Source organism: Spermophilus citellus (genome assembly GCF_964194105.1).
Source record: "Spermophilus citellus genome assembly, chromosome: 7".
NCBI classification, from domain to species: domain Eukaryota; kingdom Metazoa; phylum Chordata; class Mammalia; order Rodentia; family Sciuridae; genus Spermophilus; species Spermophilus citellus.
In genome coordinates, this window is record NC_138188.1 from 34,565,351 (window position 1) to 34,588,249 (window position 22,899).

General features: G+C 45.1%; 1 protein-coding gene across 1 annotated transcript in view; it reads left to right on the forward strand.

Annotated features, from left to right (window-relative positions):
- Window positions 1–22,899, forward strand: part of IL20RB (interleukin 20 receptor subunit beta) — a 205,464-nt gene that overhangs the window by 12,010 nt on the left and 170,555 nt on the right. Inside the window, exons 6-8 of the mRNA XM_081302093.1 lie at window positions 708–850; window positions 5,230–6,000; window positions 6,384–6,476. Coding sequence (XP_081158219.1) covers window positions 708–850; window positions 5,230–5,337 — 251 coding nt within the window. The 3' untranslated portion in view covers window positions 5,338–6,000; window positions 6,384–6,476. The remainder of the gene's footprint in view (window positions 1–707; window positions 851–5,229; window positions 6,001–6,383; window positions 6,477–22,899) is intronic.

The following is a 22,899-nucleotide window of genomic DNA, read 5'->3' on the forward strand; positions in this document are numbered from 1 at the left end:
CCCTTCTGCATCTCCAGATGCCCAGGTCTGGTCCTTTCTGCTACATTTATAATTACAATAATTATGGGCTTTGGAGCTAACCCTATCTGTGTGACCTGGGGTAAATTGCCTAACCATTCTGAGCATAGAATCATCTTATAAAAGCAGAGAAACTCATGCCCATTGCAAAGAACAGGGGTTTACCACCCAGCCCCCAGCATAGAGCTGGAAGGAGGAGCCACATAACAGGGGCTTGATATAGCATAGTTATTATGTGACTGTTTTCCGGGCTTAATATTCTCCTCCATAAGATGGATCAGTGCCAAGAGCAAATTGCGAAACACTTTGTTTTCGGTTACCACCCAGCCAGTTCTGGGGCCTGGCCCCCTGCCTTCCTCTGGCAGCTGTGCCAGGTATGTGCTAACACCGCTCTTGCCTTCACACACAATGCTCCTCCCTTCCCCTTCCCAAGAAAGAGATTTTAATCTTCTCTGGAGCTTTCTGGAAACCATACCTTAATCTAGATTTTCTAGATTAAATCTAAAATTTAGATTTTAGAAAAATGGTGGCAATTTTGGTCACCAGGGCACATTATCAAATCTCAGGTTTCTGGCTTCTGCCGTCTTGATTGACATTCGGAGTCAACTCCAGGGGTCAGGGGAGGCCTGGGCTTGGAGGCTTCCCCTTCATTGTGGTTTCTAAGTGTCTTCTTGTCTTTCTGTCTCCAGAAGAGGCTCTCCCGCTGGCCCTGGCCCTGTTTGCCTTCCTTGGCTTCATGCTGATCCTCGTGGTTGTGCCGTTCTCCATCTGGAAAATGGGTCAGCTGCTCCGGTACTCCTGCTGCCCCGTGGTGGTCCTCCCAGACACCTTGGTAAATAAGCTTCCTCTTTCCTTGCAGCATGATGCTGATCAGAGGGCTGTACCTTAGGCCTTAGGTGGGCATGGCATGCTTTTTGTGGGTTTTTTGGTTTTTAGAGAAGAGCACCTATGGGATTCCACTTCTGTCTCAGTCTGTATTGCTAGAATAGAATATCACAGATTGGGTAATTCATAAACAATAGAAGTTCATTTGGTTCGGAGGAAAATATGACCTTTGACCTTTGGGTTTGACTTATTTTGCTTAACATAATATTCTTAAGTTCCATTCTTTATGACTGGCTGAAACTCCATTGTGTATATATACCACATTTTCTTTATCCATTCATCCATCGATGGACACCTAGGCTGGTTCCACAGTTTGGCTGAATTGTGCTGCTATAAACATGGGTGTGCATGGATCACTATAGTATAACAACTAATTCTTCAGGATAAATACTGAGGAGTGGTATAGCTGGGTCATATGGTGGTTTCATTCTTAGTCTTTTGAGGAATCTCCGTGCTGATTTCCGTAGTGGCTGTAGTAATATACAATCCTACTAACAGTATAGAAGTGTTCCTTTCTCTCCACATCCTCTTCAGCATTTATTATTGTTTGTGTGCTTGATGTTGCCATTCTAACTGGAGTGAGATGAAATCTCATTTTAGTTTTGGTTTGCATTTCTCCAATTGCTAATTATGTTGAACATTTTTTTAATGTATTTGTTGGCCATTTGCATTTCTTCTTTTGAGACATCTGTTTAATTCATTTGCTCATTTATAAATTGAGGGATTTTTTTTTTGGGGGGGAATACCAGGGATTGAATACAGGGACACTCAACCACTGAGCCACATCCCCAGCCCTATTTTGCATTTTATTTAGAGACAGGGTCTCACTGAGTTGCTTAGCACCACGCTTTTGCTGAGCTGGCTTTAAACTTGGGATCCTCCTGCCTCAGCCTTCCCAGCTGCTGGGATTACAGGCGTGCACCACAGAGCCTGGCTGAGTTTTTTTGATGCTGAATTTTTTGAGTTCTTTATATATTCTGGCTATTAATCCTCTTTCAGAAGAAGCAGCACAGATTTTATCCTATTCTGTAGGTTCTTTCTTCCCATTCTCAAGTCCTTTTACGATCTGCATCAATCCATTGGTGAAAGTAGAGCCCTCAGCTAATCATCTCTCAAAGGTCCCACCTTAAGGCTGTTGCCTTGGGAATTCAGTTTCCAATACATGCTTTTGGGAGAACATATTCAGATCACAGCAATTTCTAATCAGAGGGTCTAGGAGAGATCTCCCTTCTCCAGGGTATAGGCACCTCCCTGAGGCCACCTCTGCTTTCTCCCAGGACCTGGCATGAACACAACCTGGTGTTTGCCCAGCCCAGGATGCTTGCCATTTCAGGAGTCATACACAGTTTTTCTCTTCTGAACTGTCCTGCTGAACCTTCTTGGTCCCTTTCTACAGTTCCAACAGCGGCTACATCCAATAACTTACTCCAACACAATATATTCAACTGATCCGCCAAGGGCATCAGGGTAAAGAGCATGCGTGGGAACACGGGAAGTCTGGACTATGCTTTGTCTTTGGTGGGGATGGCATGGGGACATGGGGGGCAATTTGGACTTCATAGTGACTCCCAAAGACTAGGGGTCCCTGCCGGTGTTCCTAGCTCTGCACTAGCCTAGGATTCTTATTCTACTCCAGGGAACACAGAGCACAGGAGTGAGTGTTCCCCGGGGCCATGGTGGGGAGAAGCAGAAGCCAGTAGTTCCCACACGGTGCATCTGGCCACCTCTCTAGATGCCTCCCTGGATATTCCAACTTCTATTCTGTTTTCTCCCCTGGATTTCTAAAGTGGACAAATTCTCTGAGTCAATGCATTTCCCCACAGTGCTGTGTGAGAGAGAGAGATCATTAGTGTCCATTAAATCCCAAACACATTCTGGAGCCGGGCATCACTACCACCATCCCCCTTCTCTCAGCAGAGCCTAGCTTCTCTCCGACAGTTGCATTATTTATACATAATCCTCCAAACTGTTAAAAAAAAAAAAGCGATTTCCAGCCAGCCTTGCAAAATCCACTCATCTTGCCAATTAAACCGTAGAAAATTACCAATCGGGAATCCTTGGCAATTCTCCAAAATGTCCTTCCAGGTTTGTGCTTAATTTATCTGTGTGGGTGAAATGTTACATGTCTATATCTACAATTTTACAACTGGGATGGCTGCACTCTGAAATGTGCCATGAAGAATTCCTTTCCATTAAAGTTTATATCACCATGTAACAGTCAAAGCAAAAGTACCCATGCAAGGACAATCATGTTAATTCGGTCCAGTGTATATTCTCTATTTAAAAATATAATTTTTCCCCATGTCTTTCATCCATAGTTGCTTCCCAGAGATGGGGCTTTGATGCTAAAGGGTCTTTCTTTCCTTTCTGTGACTGACTTCATTCTTTCTTTTCTTGCTGTCATATTCTACTATAAGGTGGGTGGCAAGCATAGAGATGGCCCCAAGTTAGTATCAATGGACCACCCCAAATGTGGCCTTGTGTGCTTCACAGAAAGTGGCATTTGTGAGTTCAGATGCTTTTGGGGGTCAAATAGGTACTGGAAAAAAATGTCTATGCAGTACAATGACCATTACTCAATAAGGAGAGGTGATAGACCCAGGGAAAATCATTCCATCTAAAGAAAGCAGCTGCTTTTTAGCTCCAGAAGGTTGCCACAAAGGTCTGAGCCAGTGCTGCCAGACCTCCAAGATTCATTTATTTATTTTTTTGCAGTGCTGGGGATCAAACCCAACTAGACATGCATTTTCCCACCAAGCTACACCCCAGCCTGAGATCTCCAAGTTGTAAATAGGAAACCTAGAAGTCCAGATCATTATGAGAAATCTCATGATTTTTAAATATTGAAAACATATTTTGGGGGGCCTGGGTTGTGGCTCAGTGGTAGAGCACTCGCCTAGCATGCATGAGGCACTGGGTTTGATCTGGCACCACATAAAAATAAAAACAAATAAAATAAATAAACTACAACTAAATTTTAAAAAAATAACACATATTTTAAAAATATCATTGGAACCTTGCTTGAAAGTTAGTTCTAATTGTGCAACAATGTTTAATTTTTTTTTTTGAGGGGTACCGGAGACTGAACTCAGTGGCACTTGACCGCTGAGCCACATCCTCAGCCCTATTTTGAATTTTATTTAGAGTCAGGTTCTCCCTGAGTTGCTTAGCACACTGCTTTTGCTGAGGCTGGCCTTGAACTCGCAATCCTCCTGCTTCAGCCTCCTGAGCTGTTGGGATTATTTAATTTAAATGTTTTAGAATTGTGCTGTCCATTAAAGTCATATGTGATAGATTGGGAGGACAGTACAAAAGATTTGAAAATTTTCAGTAATTTTTTACTGCATGTTAAATGACAATATTTTGGTGTATCTGTTAAATAAAGTATATCACTAACAATAACTCCACCTATTTCTTTTTACTTTTTAAAATGTGCTGCTAGATTTTAAAAATTGCATATGTGGCTCTCATTGCTTTCACTGGACAGCACTGCTCTAGGATTTAAAAATAATCAAGCAAACCACTACAGGTTTGGCAGTCAGGGTCCTGAGAATCTGACTAGGACCAGCAGCAGTGAATTGATGGCCGCTCCAGGCTAACACTCCTGCTCAGAGAGCCCTTCTTGTGTGATATCTTTTCTTATTGTCGGTTGGACACCAAGAGTAAACCCCTGAAGCTGCCTCTTTAGAAACAGGATCAAGGGTGATTGGCTGGATGATGCTGATGTCTAGGAGACCAAGGTGGTGGAAACCATCATGCCTGTTCATTTGTGTGCATGTACTTTAGGAGTGATGACCAGGAGGTCAGTGGGAGGCAACTATAGAAGAACACAGAGAATTTGTGGAGGTGAGCATACTAGCAATGAAGTCCCTTTGAGAAAATGGGTATCTGCATGTTTGCAACTAGCAATGATTATGCACCAGGGTCTCAGGAAAAAAATATGAGTAAGAAAGAGACTGCATTTATGAGCACCTTCTCTGGACTTGGCACTGTGATAGCTGCTGTTCATGAAGCATCTTAGACTAGTTCATTGTTCTTCAGCTCTTGGTGGAAAATGGTTAGTCCCCCGCCCCCCCCCCCCCCTAGAATTCCGGAATTTTGGAGCACTGACGCATGCATCAGGGCCTGGAGGGAATAGCTTGGCAGTGAACTGGGAGATGACCTCAGCAAATGCTGGAAGTCACTGATCTAGGGGTTGGAAGTGTCTTTGGGATTTTTTTAACAGCTTGAAATTTCATCAAATAATTGGGATTTTTGTGACACTCTTTACTCTCACTACTTTCTACTAGTGATATCTAATAATCATCGATGAAAATTAATTTTCAGAAAATAACCAATTCACCCCAGAAGTTAATCAGCTGCAGAAGGGAAGAGGTGGATGTCTGTGCCACAACTGTGCTGTCTTCTGAGGAACTCTTCAAGGCCTGGATCTAGACCTGAGGAAGGGCCCACAGACTGGCCTGCAGGACATAGGACTCGTGAGGGGTGAGGCTGTGTTCCTGTTTTCCTCCACGGATGAAGGACAAGAGAAGTCTGAAGAGCCTGCCGTGTCCATGTGCGGGAGCAACTGTCAGAGGCTGAGTGTCATGCCAATGGCACTGGTTCAGGAGATGTGACTTCCAGACCCGGAGCTGACATTTGCTAGCTGAGTGACCCTGGGGAAAGTGACTTCATCCCTCTGGTTCTCAGGTTTCTCTTCTGCAATGGGGATTAACTACGCACCTGTCTCTGCTCTCTGTCTCTCTTTCTATGTATGTAAATACATTCAGCCCTTGCAGGTCTGTGGGTGGCATTCATGCCGGGAAAGGCCAGCGCTCCTGGAGAGCAGGATATAAATGTGGAGTAAGAAGGACCAAAGGCCACACGTGAGTTGGCTTGGGCTCCCCGCTTTCCCAGAGGAAATGGAAGAGGAAAGGAAGGATGGGAGCAAGTGTTGATCTCACTTCAAGCCAAATGCCTATGCAGAGGTGGAGGGCTCAGCAAGCCATGGTGGGTGACCTGGAAGGCCACAGCCCCCCAACGTAGGCAGTGCACCAGTGCTGGGGATCCACAGAACACCATCAAGTGTGGACTTAGTGCACATCCTGAGGATGGCCGGTAAAATGTGTGTGTGGTGTGATGAGAGGGCAGGAGGTGGTCGGTTCCAAGTGTAACATTTGTAGCGTCTGTTTTTCCTGTGGAGTTGTCAAAGTGCAGAAGTAAAAATCAAAAGGGGTAGTCTTTTTGCTTCCTGCAAAAAAAGTGGGCTTTGGGGTTTTAGTTACATCACCAGCCGTGGGTCCAGAGAAGCGTAAAATACACACAGTTCTGGCTTCATGCTTCAGCCCATAGTGACAGGCTGCCTGCTTTGGGGACAGCTTCTGCTGCACAAGAGCTCCAACTGACTCAGGTGGCAACAAGATCACCTGACCATGGCGCTCTTGGTTTTTCCCAGAGGCCCCTTTCCATAGGATTTATGTGGGGACTTCCTTTTCCTTTAGGCATTCCACTCAGAGATCCAGACTCTGCCTCTTCTACTCTGCTTTTCCTGTTCTCAACTCTGGAAGCCACTACTCTCTCCTCTCCCCAACCAGGTGAGAGAGCCTAAGACTAGAGAAGGAGTGGAGGGAGGAAGTTTCTTGAGGAGTGAAGGATTGATTGTTGATCAAGACCTGTACCTTTTTATTCCCCACTCCCTCCCAGGTCTGGAGCCTCTGAGTGGGTTCCTCTCTACCCCCACTTCCTGGCCCTTCCAGCCAACCTGTGGTGGGGACAGTCCAACTGCCTCAACCAGTTGTCTTCCCCTTTGTAACACCACCACCCCACCATCCTCTCTCCACCTGGCAGGGTCTCAAGCAGATTGGGGAGGCCTGTGTCCAAGAGTGAGATATCCTAAGTGCTTTGCCTTTATGTTCTTCATGTTGGTTTGACTCCTTTATGGAGAGTATGTGTGAATTTTATACTGTGCCTGAACTGGAATCATGTTCATTTTATAAAAAATAAAGACCACATGACTACATGGGTCATACTTGATCCTTCCTCTTCCTTGCCTCTTTAATCTGTATTGTCCCTCCATCACCTGACCAAGCCCAGAACCAAGAAATGACCCCTGACCTCCTCTGCTTGAATCTCTCACAGGATTCCATCCATTTTTGCTAGCCTGTATAGGTACATGGAAATTTCTCTCAATTCTTTGTTGTCTCCCCATGTCCCCAACACATGTGTTTATTGAGCCCCAACCATGCACCAGGCACTGAACTAGTTCTTGATCATAGAGGGGCTGCCTCCTCTGTAGCTGAAGATTTCCTCCCTCCTGGAGCCTCTCCCTTCAACTAATTTATCCCTGTCACTTGGTCCTTTAAGTTAGGACATTCTAATAAGTGGACGTGGGGTGCATTTAATGATAACAGGACAAGAGCTATCAACTGGGATTACTCTGGTGAGCCAGGAGTGAGGTCACCCTAGTTATAAGGCATAGCTCTGACTTCATGCTTCTTCTGGAAGCTTTAGCCTTCCAGATGCTCAGTTACCAGGCCCAGGAGCAGGCTCATCACTAATGCTGGCTTTCCTCTCACAGCTGTCATTGAGACCTACAGGCTTCTGGGGAAGAGTTGGAGGGCACTGGGTGTCTGTGAGTAGCCTAGGGTGGCTTCTTTGGTTTCAGTGATGTCTCTTGCAGCTTTTGCCACTGCCCACCCAGGAGCTGTCCCTAGGATGCCCCCGAGTCAAGCCCAGCTGTCCTGATTTTGCCTTCAGGGAACATCTCCCAGTGTCCAATGAAGAAACCCTATTCCATGAGGCTTATGTTCCAAGAGGACAAGGGAAAAATACTAATAATGCGATAATAAAGAAGTATATTATTTAGTGAATTAGTATATTGGGAGTTTATGAGGCTTATGGAAAAATGAAAGGTAGAGTAGAAAATGGGGCCTGGCGGCCGGTTGAAGCTTTCTCAAAATGAAAGTGAACTCAAACAATAGAACCTAAGATATCTGTTGGGTAAGTTTTTTTCATAGCCATACAGTGTGACAAATTACCAGTGATTCAATAACAAAGCAATTTTGCAACAAATGTTTGGAGGTATGTAGACTAATGCAAAAATGTTGTTCAGTATTTGCACTGTTAATATTATTGATAGTTCATTTAAAAATGTTATTCTCCTAAATTATCAGTTAGAGCAAGAAATAATTGTTTATTTTGTTGGGAACCTAGCTTCCAGGATTAGTGAAAAGGAGGGCCAGTTGTTGATCTCACAGTTTGAATAAGAACTGTATGTGGCTATGACTGAATCAAACAAGTTAATATGTAGTCATGCTTGCTTAAAACAGTAAATCAAACGTATTTTGGCTTTTTATTCCCCACTGAAACAGCCCGTTAGAAATGTCACTGCCAAAATGCACCCCGATTCCCAGATTTTGGTTTCCGATGCTATTTTTCTACAAGTCTGGGGGCTGAAAGGTACAAGGTAATTCTAGAACACCTATAATTTGTTGAATCATAAAACAAAGCTTTAAATAATTGAGTCATTCAAACTTATCCACAACCCATCTATACAAAATGCTCCTACTAGCTAAAGGTTTGGCAGTGGGAACATCAGGAGAGGGTTGGCTGGCATCAATTGGTACAATACATTTGAATTCATCAGTCCCTAAAGATATCCAATAAGAGCTGACAAGATGAATTTTCAAAAAATAATTGAATAGAATGTATTTCAGTTGGGTTGGGCTTATTAACTAATTTATTGTGTCAATAAAAACTACTAGTAAATGTAAATGCACAATTCAGAACGTGTTTTCTCCTTCACCACCAATCTCTGGCCCCAGTCACTGCCCTCTTCCACCTGAAGGTCTGTACAGCCTCTCCAGAGGCCATTACTAGTCTGCCCACGCCTACATCGTGTCCTGCCAAGAGGTTCTATGGCAAAGTTCTTTTGAGTTCCTTTTGTAGACACTCTCTGCCACTCCTCCCCATCTCTTTAAAAAGGGTGTCTTTTCTTATTTCCTCCACGCCTTATTTCATCCTTTGGCCTTTGACTATGTAAGTGCTGATCTCTTTGAGTTTCCAGCGCCAGCTTCTGGGGCCACCTGGACAGGAGGACCTCATGACGTCCATGGGTGTCTGGTGCCACCTTGTGGTGAGTCCTGAAAAATTCCCTCTGCTATTCCCAAGCGCAATGAAACTCCCTGGGCCTCCGGGATAAAGGAAGACTCTGACCATTTTCCCAAATGAGGACTCAGTTGGAAAACTCCCACGGGCTCTGCCTTTAACAAACTTCCATTGTCAGTTGTGGAAATGAGACGTTAGTGGCCTATCTCTTCCCTCTGTGTCTGTGTTCTATCTGTCCCTGGCACATTGGTGGCTTCACAGAGTGCCTGGCTCGCCTTCTGTACTGTGACCATCCCCAACTTCTTAAAAAAAGAAGAAGAAGAAGGAAAAAAAGACTTCTTTTGATGTCTTTCTTGCTGTGTGTCCTATTTCCAACCATCCTGGGCCAGACTGACTTTCTTGGGGGTGTTCCTCTGGCTACGGATCACTAGGGGGCGCCACTGTAACACCTCGTCTGTGAAATTGGGACCAGAAACATCAGAGCTGATCCCAAACTATGGCCTTCTTTTTCTGGCTCCTGGGACCTTCAGGTCCTCAAATCCTGGACAAACCAAGTGAGCCTGGAAAACCCACGCCTGCCTGAGGTGGAGAATGAGGCTCGCAACCGGAGGACAGCGCTTCCTCTCTGCCTCCTTCAGTGAGAGGCTGGAAAAACTGAGCAGGCTGCCCTCTCCCGCATCTAGGAGCGAAGTCCAGGCCCCCAGGCTGTGGAGGAGGTTCCTGGTCTCTCGGCTGCACCCCATTGAGGACAATTTTAAAACGACTTTTGAAAAACCTGGAACCTTGGAATAACGAGTGCCCCAGCAGACCTCATTAGGTCCTGCATTTTGCTCTTGTACTGAAAACTGCTCATCTACCAAGAGGCCACGCGCCTCCAAATACCACTGGCGACACCAGCTGAGTCTTTCATCAAATCGCCTCAGTGTAAGATGACGACGCCCACAAACAATGTGCAGGCCTTGGTTAGATGCCTGGCACCTCAAAACCAAACCAAACCAAACCACCACCACCAACAACAACCCAAAACAACAATAAAAAAGATTAAGCCTATGTGGTCTCCAGCCTTAGGAGATCACATCCCGGAAAGGGGTCCCTGGTGAGGTGACACCTACTTCCAACCTACCAACTACGTCATCCTGAGGGCTTTCCGGTTATGGGGGGATAAAGAAGGTATTAAATAAATAAATAAATAAATAAATAAATAAATAAATAAATAAATAAATAAATAGATTTTGCTGTACCAGAGAATGAACTCAGGGATGCTCTACCACCCAGCTACATCCCCAGTCTTTTATATATTTTATTTTGAGATTGGGTCAACACTAAATTGCTGAGACTGGTCTCAAATTTGCCACCTTCCTGCCTCAACCTCCCAAGTCACTAGGATTATAGGCTTGGGCCACTGTGCCTGGTGCAATTACTGTATTTTAATGAGTGAAGAGTTTTAATTTAGCATATGGTAGCAAGTAATGCTGAAATTTAAATATAAATATAACTTTAAGTTCAGCTTTAGTTTACGAGGTAATCTCTTTTTCAGATAAAAGGATTTTTCTATTTACAAAAAATTTGCAGGTTCTTAGCACTTGAAATTTACTAAATTAAAAGTAATATTAAGAGACATCAGGGAATCATCTGCTTGGAAATATGCCCTCCCAGCAAATAGTGAGGCTGTAAGTGTAAAAAGTCTGAAATGTGTTGAATTTGCTTTTGTTTACCTTATTGATTTTGGATTATTGCTCTTTAGCCCTATAGACTGATTTCGAATGTCTGTGTGGGGTTAAACAGCATATACAAACTGCACCTGGGATTGTCCAGAGTTGCTTAACCACTGAGCCACATATTTTAGTTTTTTATTTTGAGACAAGTTTCACTAAGTTGTTTAGGACCTCACTAAATAGCTGAGGCTGGCTTTGAACTTGTGATCCTTCTGCCTCAGCCTCCCCAGCTGCTGGGATTACAGGTGAGCACCACCCCTCCTGGCTACAAATTGCACTGTTTTGAAACAAGTAATTCTCTGCTTTTTCTTTTTTCTCTCCTCCTCTCCTGCCTGTCTACCTCCCTCCACCCCTCTCTTCTTTTACTCTCAATTTTTTTCCTTTTCTAAGAGTTTTGAAGTCTGAAGGAGTTTGACTTTGAGTTGACAAGAAGCCTCACAATGAAGAATTGATGGCCTGAGGTGTGGTTCTAAACATGTTGCTGAAAATCAAAAGCTGAATTTTGGGGGAGCGGTGGTGAGGGACATGAGGAAGAGGGGCCCACTCTTTTCTTGGCTAATGACTCATTTATTTTTTTATTTATTTTTAATTTTAATTATTTATTTTTAGTTTTTAGCGGACACAACATCTTTGTTGGTATGTGGTGCTGAGGATCGAACCGGGGCCACACACATGCCAGGCGACCACACTACCACTTGAGCCACATCCCCAGCCCCCTCATGACTCATTTAAATAGTCATTTCCCACCTAAAGGATTTATTGCAAAATTGGGATTTTTTTTGGAACTAAATGCTAATTTAAACAACTTTAAAAAGGCATGATATATGAATAATTAAAACCAGATGACATTAATTTGCTTCTAGTTCAAAGAAGATGATTTTATGGTTTTCTTTAAAATCACAGATGCAGCTCCTACAGAATGCTAAGTCAGGAATTTGGGGTCTGCCATAATTTATTCCAGGGAAGTATTTGGATTTCTCCACTAATACTAAATAGCTACAGCTGTGGTCTGATGGTGTGTGCTATGATTTTAAACACTGGGGTCTCTTATGAGCTGGTTCTGTTAGAACTCACATAATCTGGACGTTGTAGGATTCTATAGAAAAGCTTCCATTTTAACTTTCTGAAATGATGTAAAGGTGAAATAATCTGATATATTTTTCAGTCGATGAAAAAATTCATCATGATATAATTTGATATATCTGGTTATATATTTTTTCATTTAAACTTTAAATGTAACTGGTTATATTTTATGACATTCTTATTGGGCTTTGGGAACTTTGAATTTTCTATAAAATTAAGGTGATTGGTAATTGTGCTTTCCAAAGACTTCTGAGAATATACATTCTGTACACTGTTGATCTCTATGATCAAAATAAGGACAAAATGAAACATATATAAAGCTAAGTCTGAATTTTGATTTATAAATCAAAAGAGAGTACACAAAAACATCTTAGTATACTGCACTTAAAGTACATTTTTGAGCTAATTATAAAGAATATGATCTCCCTGTGAGAAAATCAAAAACTTTGACTAGTTTTGGGTTCAAGATACTACTGCTAGGTGCAGTGGTGCATGCCTGTAATCCCAGTGGCTTGGAAGCCTAAACGGGAGGATCACGAGTTCAAAGCCAGCCTCAGCAAAATCGAGGCACTAAGCGACTCAGTGAGATCTTGTCTTCAAATAAAATACAAAATAGGGCTGGGGATGTGGCTCAGTAGTTGAGTGCCCCTGGGTTTAATTCTTGGCAATTCCCCTCCCCCAAAGCTACTAATTGGGAGAACCTTTCAATTTTTCGCTATGGACCTTGATGTAACAATACAATGCACTGGTTTATTAAGTTGAATATTACAACCGGGGGGAGAGTTTATAGTTCACAAAAGAAGCAAGATAAATTTAAAAAATTGGAAAATAAGAACAGTCCTTTAAAAAAAAAGACATTCCCCCTCAACCTGTGAAAGTAACAAAGGAAAAGATAGATTAGATGGGGGGTGGGCAGAATTGTTCATTCAGCTAGATATTGTGTGAGCCAATCCTGATCTTATCCCTGTGTATTAGCCCCTGATGATGGACAAATGAAGTTCGATCACCATGGCAGAATTTTGGCCATTGTTCTGTTGGAGGTTTCTCTACTATCTTGCAGTAGGTAGAGTGTCCACCTTCTAAGAGCTTTGGTTGGCTAACCATTCTGATGCCAGGGCTCTCAAACTTAAATCACCAGAAAACAGTTGAACCAAATCTTGGTACCAAAGACTCATAGAGCCAGAGAATGAGACATGATGAATGACTCTAGGGCAAAGAGAGTTTTTCCAAATCTTTAGTAGAGTGCAGTCTGAAAACCAACAAAAATAAGAATTAGAAGAGTTGAACTTTATTTGATAACTGGAACATTTATTGGATTGTTGGGTGATGTTATCATGCTATCTTAGAACTATTTTCTTTTCAGATGATAAAGATAAATAAATAATTATGTTTACTTGGTTAGAAGTCTAGATTTTTTTTAGCATAAGAGAAAAGGAACTACAATTGTAGAATGAAGAGTTTGAGGTTTTTTTTTTTTTAGAACTGGACTGGAAAAATCAATATGAACTCATGCTTTTAAGAGAACAAAAATAGTACATTAAAAGCACATTGTTTTTTTTTCCTCTTTGTCTATTGAAATGACCAGGGAGCTGTGTCACTCACAATCCATTGTGGCTCCCATCTTCTTTTCTTTCACATTCTTTCCCACTGGAAGTACCTTGGGAGAAATGGAAGTTTCCACATAATGAGCTGGAAGTGCAAGGTGAACGTGAACAGTGAACAACAAGGCTAGAAATCAATAAATTAGTGAAATGCACAGGGCACAGGAGCCAATCTAAAAGGGGGTCCTGCTGGCCAGAGTCGAGATAACTTGAGTGTCAGAAATCAAGCACTGGCTGAAATCAACTAGCATACGGTAAATCTGAAAAGTCATGAGTCCAAAATGGTGCATGGAAAGAGAGCAAGTTGACATCAAGTATTCTAAGAGAAGGTGGGGGTGTATTTGGTGAGTCTCTTATCAATATTGGTATTACAAACTCAACCACTGTATAAATGAATAAAACAAAAACTGGAAACACAAATACAAGGGGAATATAAGTGGACCAACTTTGTAAGCTGTGACTTGGAGACAGACAGTGGGGTTGGGGATAGAGATCCGTGGTAGAGCTCACCCTTGCCATGCATGTGTGAGGCCCTGGGTTCCATCCCCAGCACTGAGGATGGAGTGGGGGAAAGATAGAGCAATGCCTCATAAAATATTAAAATTCAATTGGGGTATATTTGATCAGACTCGTACATTAAGAGAACCCATAAAATTAATGGTTAGGGGCTGGGATTGTGGCTCAGAGGTAGAGCACTTGCTTAGCATACTCGAGGCACTGGGTTCAAACCTCAGCACCACATAAATATAAAAATGAAGACATTGTGTCCACCTATAACTAAAAAATAAATATTAAAAAAAATAAAACTAATGCTTAAGAGTTGAGGTTCAATGGATCCTGGCTTCTGACTGGAGGTCAGTCCCCGTCCTTTTTTCTGTATATGGAGGACAATGAGTATCAGCAAAAGTTCTGTTGAAAACAATTTTTTGTCTGTCTCATGTCCACACCATGGATCAAAACAGAAGTTTTCTCCCAAGAAACAAGTGAATACAAACCTCATAATAAGTCCCACAAAATGACAAACTGGGTAATGAATGTCATTAATTCAAAGAATGTTTAAAACTTTAGCTTCAGTCAGAGCGCACATGCATGCTCAGAATGGGAAGTGCCTCGAATACTTGCAGTAGACTTGTAAAGGAAATTTTTTAAAGGTTATTTTTTTTCCTCCAAATTTGATAACAATTCTAAAAGTGTACATGATATAACCAATGTCTACTGTGGAAATAAGAGGAACTTGTCTAAGCTATCAGTAACAAATGGCAAATTTTCATCAACTAGGTTTAGAGGGAAGATTAAATTACCTTTTCATCTAAAAACAGTGACTACAGAGTCCATATATGAAGAGATCAGAAAGCGCTGTCTAGTATCAGAAAACTGATACTACAGAGGTGTGTCAAATAGTGTATCTGTACCATTATGATTTACTTTTGTATTTCTAACTAAATATTCACTTTTGAAACTAAATTTGGATCCCACTCCCCCTGCAGGGGTGCCCTACCACTGAGCTACATCCCCAGCCTTTTTTATTTTTTATTTTGAGACAGGTCTTGCTAAATTGCTGAGGCTGGCCTTGAACTTTCTATCCTCCTACCTTGGCCTCCCAAGTCCCTGGGATTATAGACATGTGCCACCACACCCTGCTGCATTCTTTTTCTTAAAACTGGTGCTGAGTCATTTCAACTTCCCTTCTCACAGGACATGGGACAGCCCTGCCAGCTGCCTTGGATAGCCAGAGCAGCTCTGTCCTCTCTCTCTGACTTTGTGGCCTGTCCTCTCTGTTGCTTCTTCCTTCTATGGGGCCGATTCTTTGATCTTTTTCAGCATCTCCCAAGGCCTTCATGGACCCCTCCCAGCCTAGCTCCTGACTTTCTCAGTTCCAGGGACCATCTATGACCAAATTCCAGATCTGGGTCCTTTGGTTCAAATTCTTTTGAAAGAGAATCTGCCTGAGCCAGAGAATGGGTTGGGTGTCCATCCTGGGTCAAGGGGATTTGGCTTAGGTAGGACCATGCGGTGCAACCAAGGCATGAGGTTCAGCTCCACCATGAGACGGGGGTGAGGAATCTGGAAGTATCTCTCCCAGGGAGCCCCAAGCCCCATGGTCCAGTGGAGGCAGTACGAAGTGGGCAGGATGCAGCCACTTGTCCTGACCCTTCTCAGCTGTGCAGGGGCTCTCTTGGTCCTCTGGAGCAGACAGGAGGCTGAGCAGCAGCCCATGGTGGATGGGCAGGGTGGCCCCAATCAGGCAGGGCCTTAGATTCCAGGACAAGGATTACCCTAGATGCAGCTGGCAGCAGAGCCATGGACTGGAGGGGTGACCCGAGGAAGGGAGAGGAGTCCGGTGGCTGCCACCATCCAGGCAAGGTGTCCCGGAGGAGTGTGGTCAGGGCCACCTTCACAGGTATGTGCCAGTGTGGACCTGAGTCAGGAGGCCTCTTTCCCTCTGCAGTTCAATGCTCTTTGGTTGCTGTTTTGATATTCTTAACACTTTTATCTTTTTATTGTGTTTTCTAAGAGAGGTCCCTCATGCTCATGCCTGGGCCTGCAGCCTCAGCTCATGTGGGGTCCCCCCTGTGCTGCCTCCCTGGCACAGGTTCTCAGCTCCACCCGAACCTGTCTCTTGTCCTCTTCCAACTGGCCTCCCCTTCCCTCCTTCACCCCAGAACCACCATGGTTATCTCCACAGGGACCTCTGGGTATGGGCCTAGCAAGGGTTTGCTGCTCACACATTTGTGTCTTGGGGCATGACGATGGCATTACCATAAAGTGTCTGAACCTCTCACCACCCATGATCCAGGTACCAAGGGCCTCCCACATGGAGGTTTAGAGGTCAGATCATTCGTCTGCTGTGGGTTGGGGCCTGGTCCACCAGAAGGGGAAATGCCTAGTTTGACTTTCCTTAACCCCACACCCAGGTGAGTTGAGGTGCATTAGTGGGCTAGCAGGCTGGCAGGTTGGACTGTCATAGGACAGAGCCCTTAGTTACCTGTGGCTGGGAATTCTCCCTTGCTAGTCATGCTTGGGGGAATCCTCCCTTCCTCCTTCCATACTTCCTGAATCTGCCTTGTTTTTGCCTCTGGCCAGCTCCTAGCACCCCACAGGGACAAGCCATGAAATAAGAATTGTGTGATTCCCATGGTTCTGCACACCTGCTAAATGCTCTGATGTTTGATTTCAAAATTGAAACTGCACAATGTAAAGATGAGCAGTAAAATTATCACCAGTAACTAAAAAATTCCTCTTTTTCACTTAGAACACTATAAAATATCAAATAAAAATCATGGTGACTAGCTTAGAAAGAGATCACAAAAGGAAGGGAAAACCATTCTCCATACCTGCGGTGACACTTTTTCCACCTCATGCACAGAGGGGCTCACTGATTATATAGTTGGTCCTGCTTTTGGTTGACATGTCAGGGAAGGAGCTGGAGCAGCCCAGGGTCGTGGGGACAAAGATGATGAGTTCGTTTTGGGATGTGATTTGGGATGCGTTTTGGTTTTGCAGTACTGGGTGTCCAGAGGTGATAGCAGCAGGGGTGTGAGGACACTGGGGGTTGTCAGGGTGCTGGGTTTGCCAGGAGAGTGGTACCAACCAATGGAGGGCAGCTGAGCCTCCACTGCAGGAAGCTCGAAGGGCTGGGGTGGTGAGGAGTGGGGTATGTGTGGAGGTGACAGATAACTCCTTCCAAAACAGGTACAGGAGGAAAGAACCAAAGAGAAAGTCAAGGGCAGATGAGGTGGCATGGCAGAGTCACCTCGGAATGTTAAGAAGGACAGGTGCCCACACTTCACTCCAAAAACACTTCAAGTGCTTGGGGAAGGCTCTGCTGGAAGGTGTGGTAGTCTGACGTTAGAAAAAAGGGAATAAGAAGCAGCTCTGAGCTTCACAGAAGGTGTTGTCTGGGCATGGAAACACTAAAGGGCTGCTCCTGTGTAGAGATGCATCTGGTGCAGCTGGATTTTTGCAGTGTGAATGTGGGCACCTCAATGTCCCTCGTCTTATGCTGGGTTCTTGCCCCAGGGAACAGAGAAGCTTGGGCCAGGTGTATGGGAGGGTCCTCCTGCTTGGACTCTGGGGTTGGGGTCTCTTTCTCCTGGGCTGCAGGTCTTCCTTCACTCCTCACTGCCTGGGAGGTGTGGCCCAGAGATGCTCAGGCTCTTTCCCACCCAGAACAGCAGACACCTCTCATGGGAGCCAATACAGGGTGGACCAGCTCAAGATCCTGGAGAGTCACAGAGCCAGAGGCAGCAGAGCAGAGGGACCAAGAGTGCTGCTTATGGGCTCAGACTCCTGTGTTTTGAGTTCTGATTCTATCATTAAAAACTGTGAGATCTTGGGCAAGTTATTTAACCTCTCTCTGAGCTTTAATTCCTCATCTGGAAGATGGGACTAATAATAATACCTCTTACATCATAATGGCTAGAGGTTAAATGAGATAATATATGTAAAGTGCTTAGCGCAGTGGCTGGTGTATGGTCTGTATTCGCTGATTCCAGTGGATGGAACTTTCTGCTGATTGGCTAGCTGCTCTGCTTTCATATGGGGTGACCCATGGGTGCTGAGCCCTGTGGGGTGTGGCTACAATGGCTGCTCCTGTGTCAAGCACTACAGTTCCCGAGGCATCCATGTTGCCTCTCTGGGTCTAGGTGCCCCATGGCCCCGGTGGGTAGTGTCCAGATTCCTCTTCCTGCCCCCTGCTCCCCTGATTGGTTGTTGGGGCTTCAGGGCCTGGGCTGATGGTGCAACCAAAGGAGGGAACAAGAGCTGGTGAGCAGCACCTTTGAGGCCCAGGGCCTTCTGAGCCTGTTGAAGGAGGGTTTGGCCTGGGGGACATCAGCGTTTGCACCTGATGTTTTTATCTGAAAGTTCCGGCTCAGGTTTCTTGCTGTGAGACCTAGGGTCTGAAGAGGGCCCTGGCACTGTGGCTTTTCAGGATACTGAGCCAATTTGTCCTGTATCAGCTTTCCTGGGGAGGGAGGTCAGGCTAGGGAGGGAGCCTTTCTGCCCAAACCACTCTTGACAAATTCCTCCCAGAGCCATTTGACGGAGGGGAAATGCTGGTGCTGTAGAAATGGGCTTGTCCACTCTGTGGGAAGACTGTGAAGACCTGGGCCCAGGCCACACATCTTGCTTGTCTAGCACAGCAGTGTCTCAGACATGAATGGAAGACATCTGATCAGGACCGGGGAGTGGGCATGCACCCCAACCCTCTCTGTAATATCCTCCAAACCCTGAGAAATGACAGGTCTCTCTCCCCCTCCACCCACCCCATACTCTTTTTATTAAGACTTAAAAATGGACCTATGGGGTAAGCTGATGAAGAATTGAATTATGGAACAATAAAATTTTTATTATGGGGGCTGGGGTTGTGGCTCAGCAGTAGAGCACTCGCCTAGCATGTGGGAGGCCCTGGGTTCAGTACTCAGCACTACATATAAATAAATAAAATAAAGCTATTGTGTCCAACTACAACTAAATAATATTTTAAAAAAAGTTATATTATGTACAACTGAGTTACACTGCTTGAAAAGTGTGGGTTTCTTTTTTTTTTGGGGGGGGGTTCAGTACTAGGGATTGAATCCAGGGGCACGCTACCACTGAGCTACACCCCAGCTCTTTTTATTTTTATGTTGAGACAGGGTTTCCCTAAGGTGTCCAGGCTGGCCTTGAACTTGTGATCTCCTGCCTCAGCCTTCAGAGTCCTTGGGATTACAGGTGGGCACCACCACACCTGGCAAAAATATGTTTTATCTAGATTAATATATAGTGCTTTTTTTTCTTGCTATTTCAAATACTGCGGCAGTGACTGTCTCACAAGCTTTGTGAGTATGTGTAGGACTCAATCCTGGGTCAAGGGCATGCGTGCTGTGAAGCTGAATCCAGCTTATGCTTTTGATTCTATTTCTTCCTTACCTCTTCTTCATGCCCTGGCTTTATCCTGAGATGGATTGAAGAGTTTTGACTTCATTTCTCTCTCCCCTTGCCAAGTTCATATACTTAAACAGGAAGTGTTGGTTCGTCTAGCCCTAAAGAGCTGGTGAATCCCAACATTTATTTCCCTTCTCTCCTCTTTTGGAATATTTGTCAACATCTGGACCAGTGGGAGTTTGACTCTTCCCAGCGGCATCCCCGGGGAGCGTGCAGAATCAGCTGTCGTTCTCGGAGCGTCCACTAGGTGTCAGTGGAAGTCTGGGTTGGTGCCGGCTCCGGGCTATGGTTGACTTGGCTCGGTCCCCGCGGAGCCTCGGCGTCCTCTCGCGCAAAATAACAAATGTCCGTGGCGCAGGGCACTTTCTTCTGGAAGTTCTCCAGGGAGTTCAGGAGTTTGCATACGAAGCCGAGGGAGCGAGAGACTTCTGATAATGATATTCAGCGTGGAGCAGAGCCGGGTCTCTCCCAGCTTTGATATACGAGATTATTACGGCGAGGCCGTGCGGGCCAGGGGACTCTCGCTGGGCACGCTGAGGGTACGGAGTCCTGTGTGGGTGGCGACACCTGGCACAACAGAGATGTCGCTGCACGGCGCGGATGCGGGGTTGGAGAGAGGAGTGAGGTGGGGACCTCCAGGGACCAGGACCGCAGGCTGGAAGGAGGCTCCTAAGGAGCCATTCCACCCACCCACCCCCCCCCGCCCCCACGCCCAAGTTTTGCCAAACGTCCTCCAACTGTCCACTCTATTTAGACTGGAAAAACAAACAAACAAAAAAAAAAAAAAAAACAAACACCCCCCCCCCTTTTTTTGGTTTATTTTTAAGAATCAGGATTCTAACGTTTGAATCACATCGCAAGTTTGGAATAAAAATTCCAAACTTTTGCTTTGATGTTTACCTTACCTGTGCAAGTACCCATGGGCTTTTAATACTGGGTCAGGAGAATCGCCTCTTAAGGCCTCCATACCCTGTCCGTGCTCTTCCTAAACCACAGATGGTCTCCCCTGGGCACCAATGTGGTCACTGCCACGAGGGCTGATCCTGATCCCTGCCAAAGTCTGGTCTTGGATGGGTAAATGCTTGTACTCTGCAGAGTGAATTGTCAGCTAGTATCAATGTTATGTAAGCAGCTATTACTCTCAGAGCCCAGCACAGGCCCCAGCCAAGCACCCTGTTAGATTTAGTTCTCCCAAATCCTCAGACCCCCAGATACTCTGTTGCAGCCTGAGTCCCCACCCCACCTTAGGCTTCCCTGCCTCCAGGCCTGTCTATCCTGACAGCTTTCCTAGCCTCAAGTCTGGATCTTAATAAACTTGTTACTCCTGCAAGGCTTGAGCTGCCCCTGCAAACTGTCTACCTCTTTTCTGAGCTCAGCAGTTCTAGGGGTCTCGGGCAGGAACATGTCTTCACAGCACGACAAAATCATGTGACAATCCTCCAAGGGCATCAATGATAAGGGATTGTTCACCTTATGTCCCTGAAGGGCCTCTGCATCATCTACTGAAATATATAAATATACATATTTACATAAAATGTGTAGCCTTAACTGGCATAACTAATAAGGATCTCCAAGGGTCCCAAGATGACATGCTATCCTTACCACATTGACAGAGTCAGCCAATATAATTTACTAGCTATTGGACTCACTTTTGGACCTACTTACAGTAAACTGTTTATCTTTGTGTTTGCAGATGCTCAAAGAAAAATCTCTAAACATTGGTTCTTTATTTGTTGATTTTTATGGAAAGGCACATAGTAAGCAATTGATGTCTGTTTTTAAATTCACAAATGCAGGGTGTTTTGTCTGTGCTCTGTAGAAGAACTGGCTGGCAGCTTGACAGGCTAGGTGGGAGGATGGTGGTGCTCTTGTTCATCCCTTTCACCTCCTCCCACCATCTCTCCCTCTCATCCTTTGCCCTGTCTAAACCCGAGCATTCAGTCTGTTTGGGGGGCCTTTTTGTTGGGTTCCTTGTCCTGATTTCTTAGTGTTATTTGCTGCTACAATCAACAATGAAGAGGTCTTTAAACTTATGTTGAGAAGAAGAATTGTCATTTGGGTCCAGAGCAAAACATGGGCACAGTCTGCGTGATACCATTTACTATGCTGCCAGCAGCAGAGGGCTAGGAAGGGGATTTGTGGGTGTGTGTGTGGGGGGGATGCAGGAGCTTTTGACTGAATCATTTTATGCTCCATGTTCTGGAGAAGGCAACATAGCAACATAACTAAGGGTTCACCAGTGGGTGTAGAGTCAGCTGCGGATGGGAGCAGCAGGGTGCGGGGCATGGGGAGAGCTGGGAACACAAAGAGTTCTGGGCTGAGAAGAATTCTGTGGTCTGGATTGAGTTCTGGGAAGTGACTAAGACTCTCTCCTAGTGTCCACTCCTGTCTAGGACTCTAAAAACCGATCTCTGTTTATAGGGTGTCAAGTCTGGAGGTGGAGCACAGGAGGCCATTAGAGCGAAAGCCTACTGCAGCCAGGAGAAGGACCCACAGAGAGAGAGAGCCCAGGGGAGGGAGTGGGGCGCTGAGTCTCCTCCCTTGGATTTCTGCACGTTGCTTGAAATTTAAGCTGTCAGCTGCACCCTCTTGGGGCAAGTGATGAGCCAGAACATTCCCAGCCTCTACTGAGGCTTCCTGTTGCTTAGGAGGCCGGCCCTGCCAGTCTCACCACCTGTCCCGGTTGCCTTGTGCTCTTTCCTCTCAGTATCAGTGCTCATCAGGCATTTGGGCTTTTCTCAGGCCAGAAAGGTCAGCCAGGGCTTGAGTTTGGTCCCTGACCAGCATTTCAGCTGCTTTGAAATGTATTAAGAGTAGCCATGAAGCCTGTCCAGGAGGATTGCGTGCATGCAGTCGGAATGTGGAAGTTGTCACTGGTCAGCTACTCCACTTCAGGACTCTCGCAGGTGAGGACACAGAGAGATGATATTCTCAACCTGCCTCTTCAGCCTCCGTGAGCCTCTGGGCCTGGCTCTGGCTGCTTTGGTTGATTTCAATATTGTTCATCTTCGTTCAAGTTTCTGCCTTCCTGGGTCCAGTAAAATAGGAAGCACAATTATTGTCCCACCACTGCCTGAACACCTTTAAAACTGATGCTGGATTGTGGGTTACCGGCTGTGCCTCTGAACCCCCCAGGCAGATGGGAGTTTTTACCAGAGGGACATGACAGTTTCCCCAATATAATGTAATTGGGGCTCACACTGCTGAAGGCTTTCATTGGAACAGGCATGAGGTGGAACTGCCTCAGTTTCCCTGGGTGAGAAGTTCCTGGATGTTAAAGAATAAATAGCCCAGAGAAGATAGGAATATCTGCCCCCACTTTTCTATTCCCTGAGCTAAAAGAGCTCATAACCAAATCCTCCCTTTCTTTTTTTTTTTTTTTTTTTGGAGGGGGGGAACTGTGGGGGGCAGGAAACACCTCCACACATTTTAAAACAGTAATGATGGTCAGAATCATAACAGGAAGTACTGAGCAGTTCATTCAGCTAGTCACGCATCCTGGAAATACTGCTAAAGCACACCAACTGTAGAGAACTCCATTCTGAAAATCTCACAAATTTGACTAATGCCTGTTTGATGTTCCA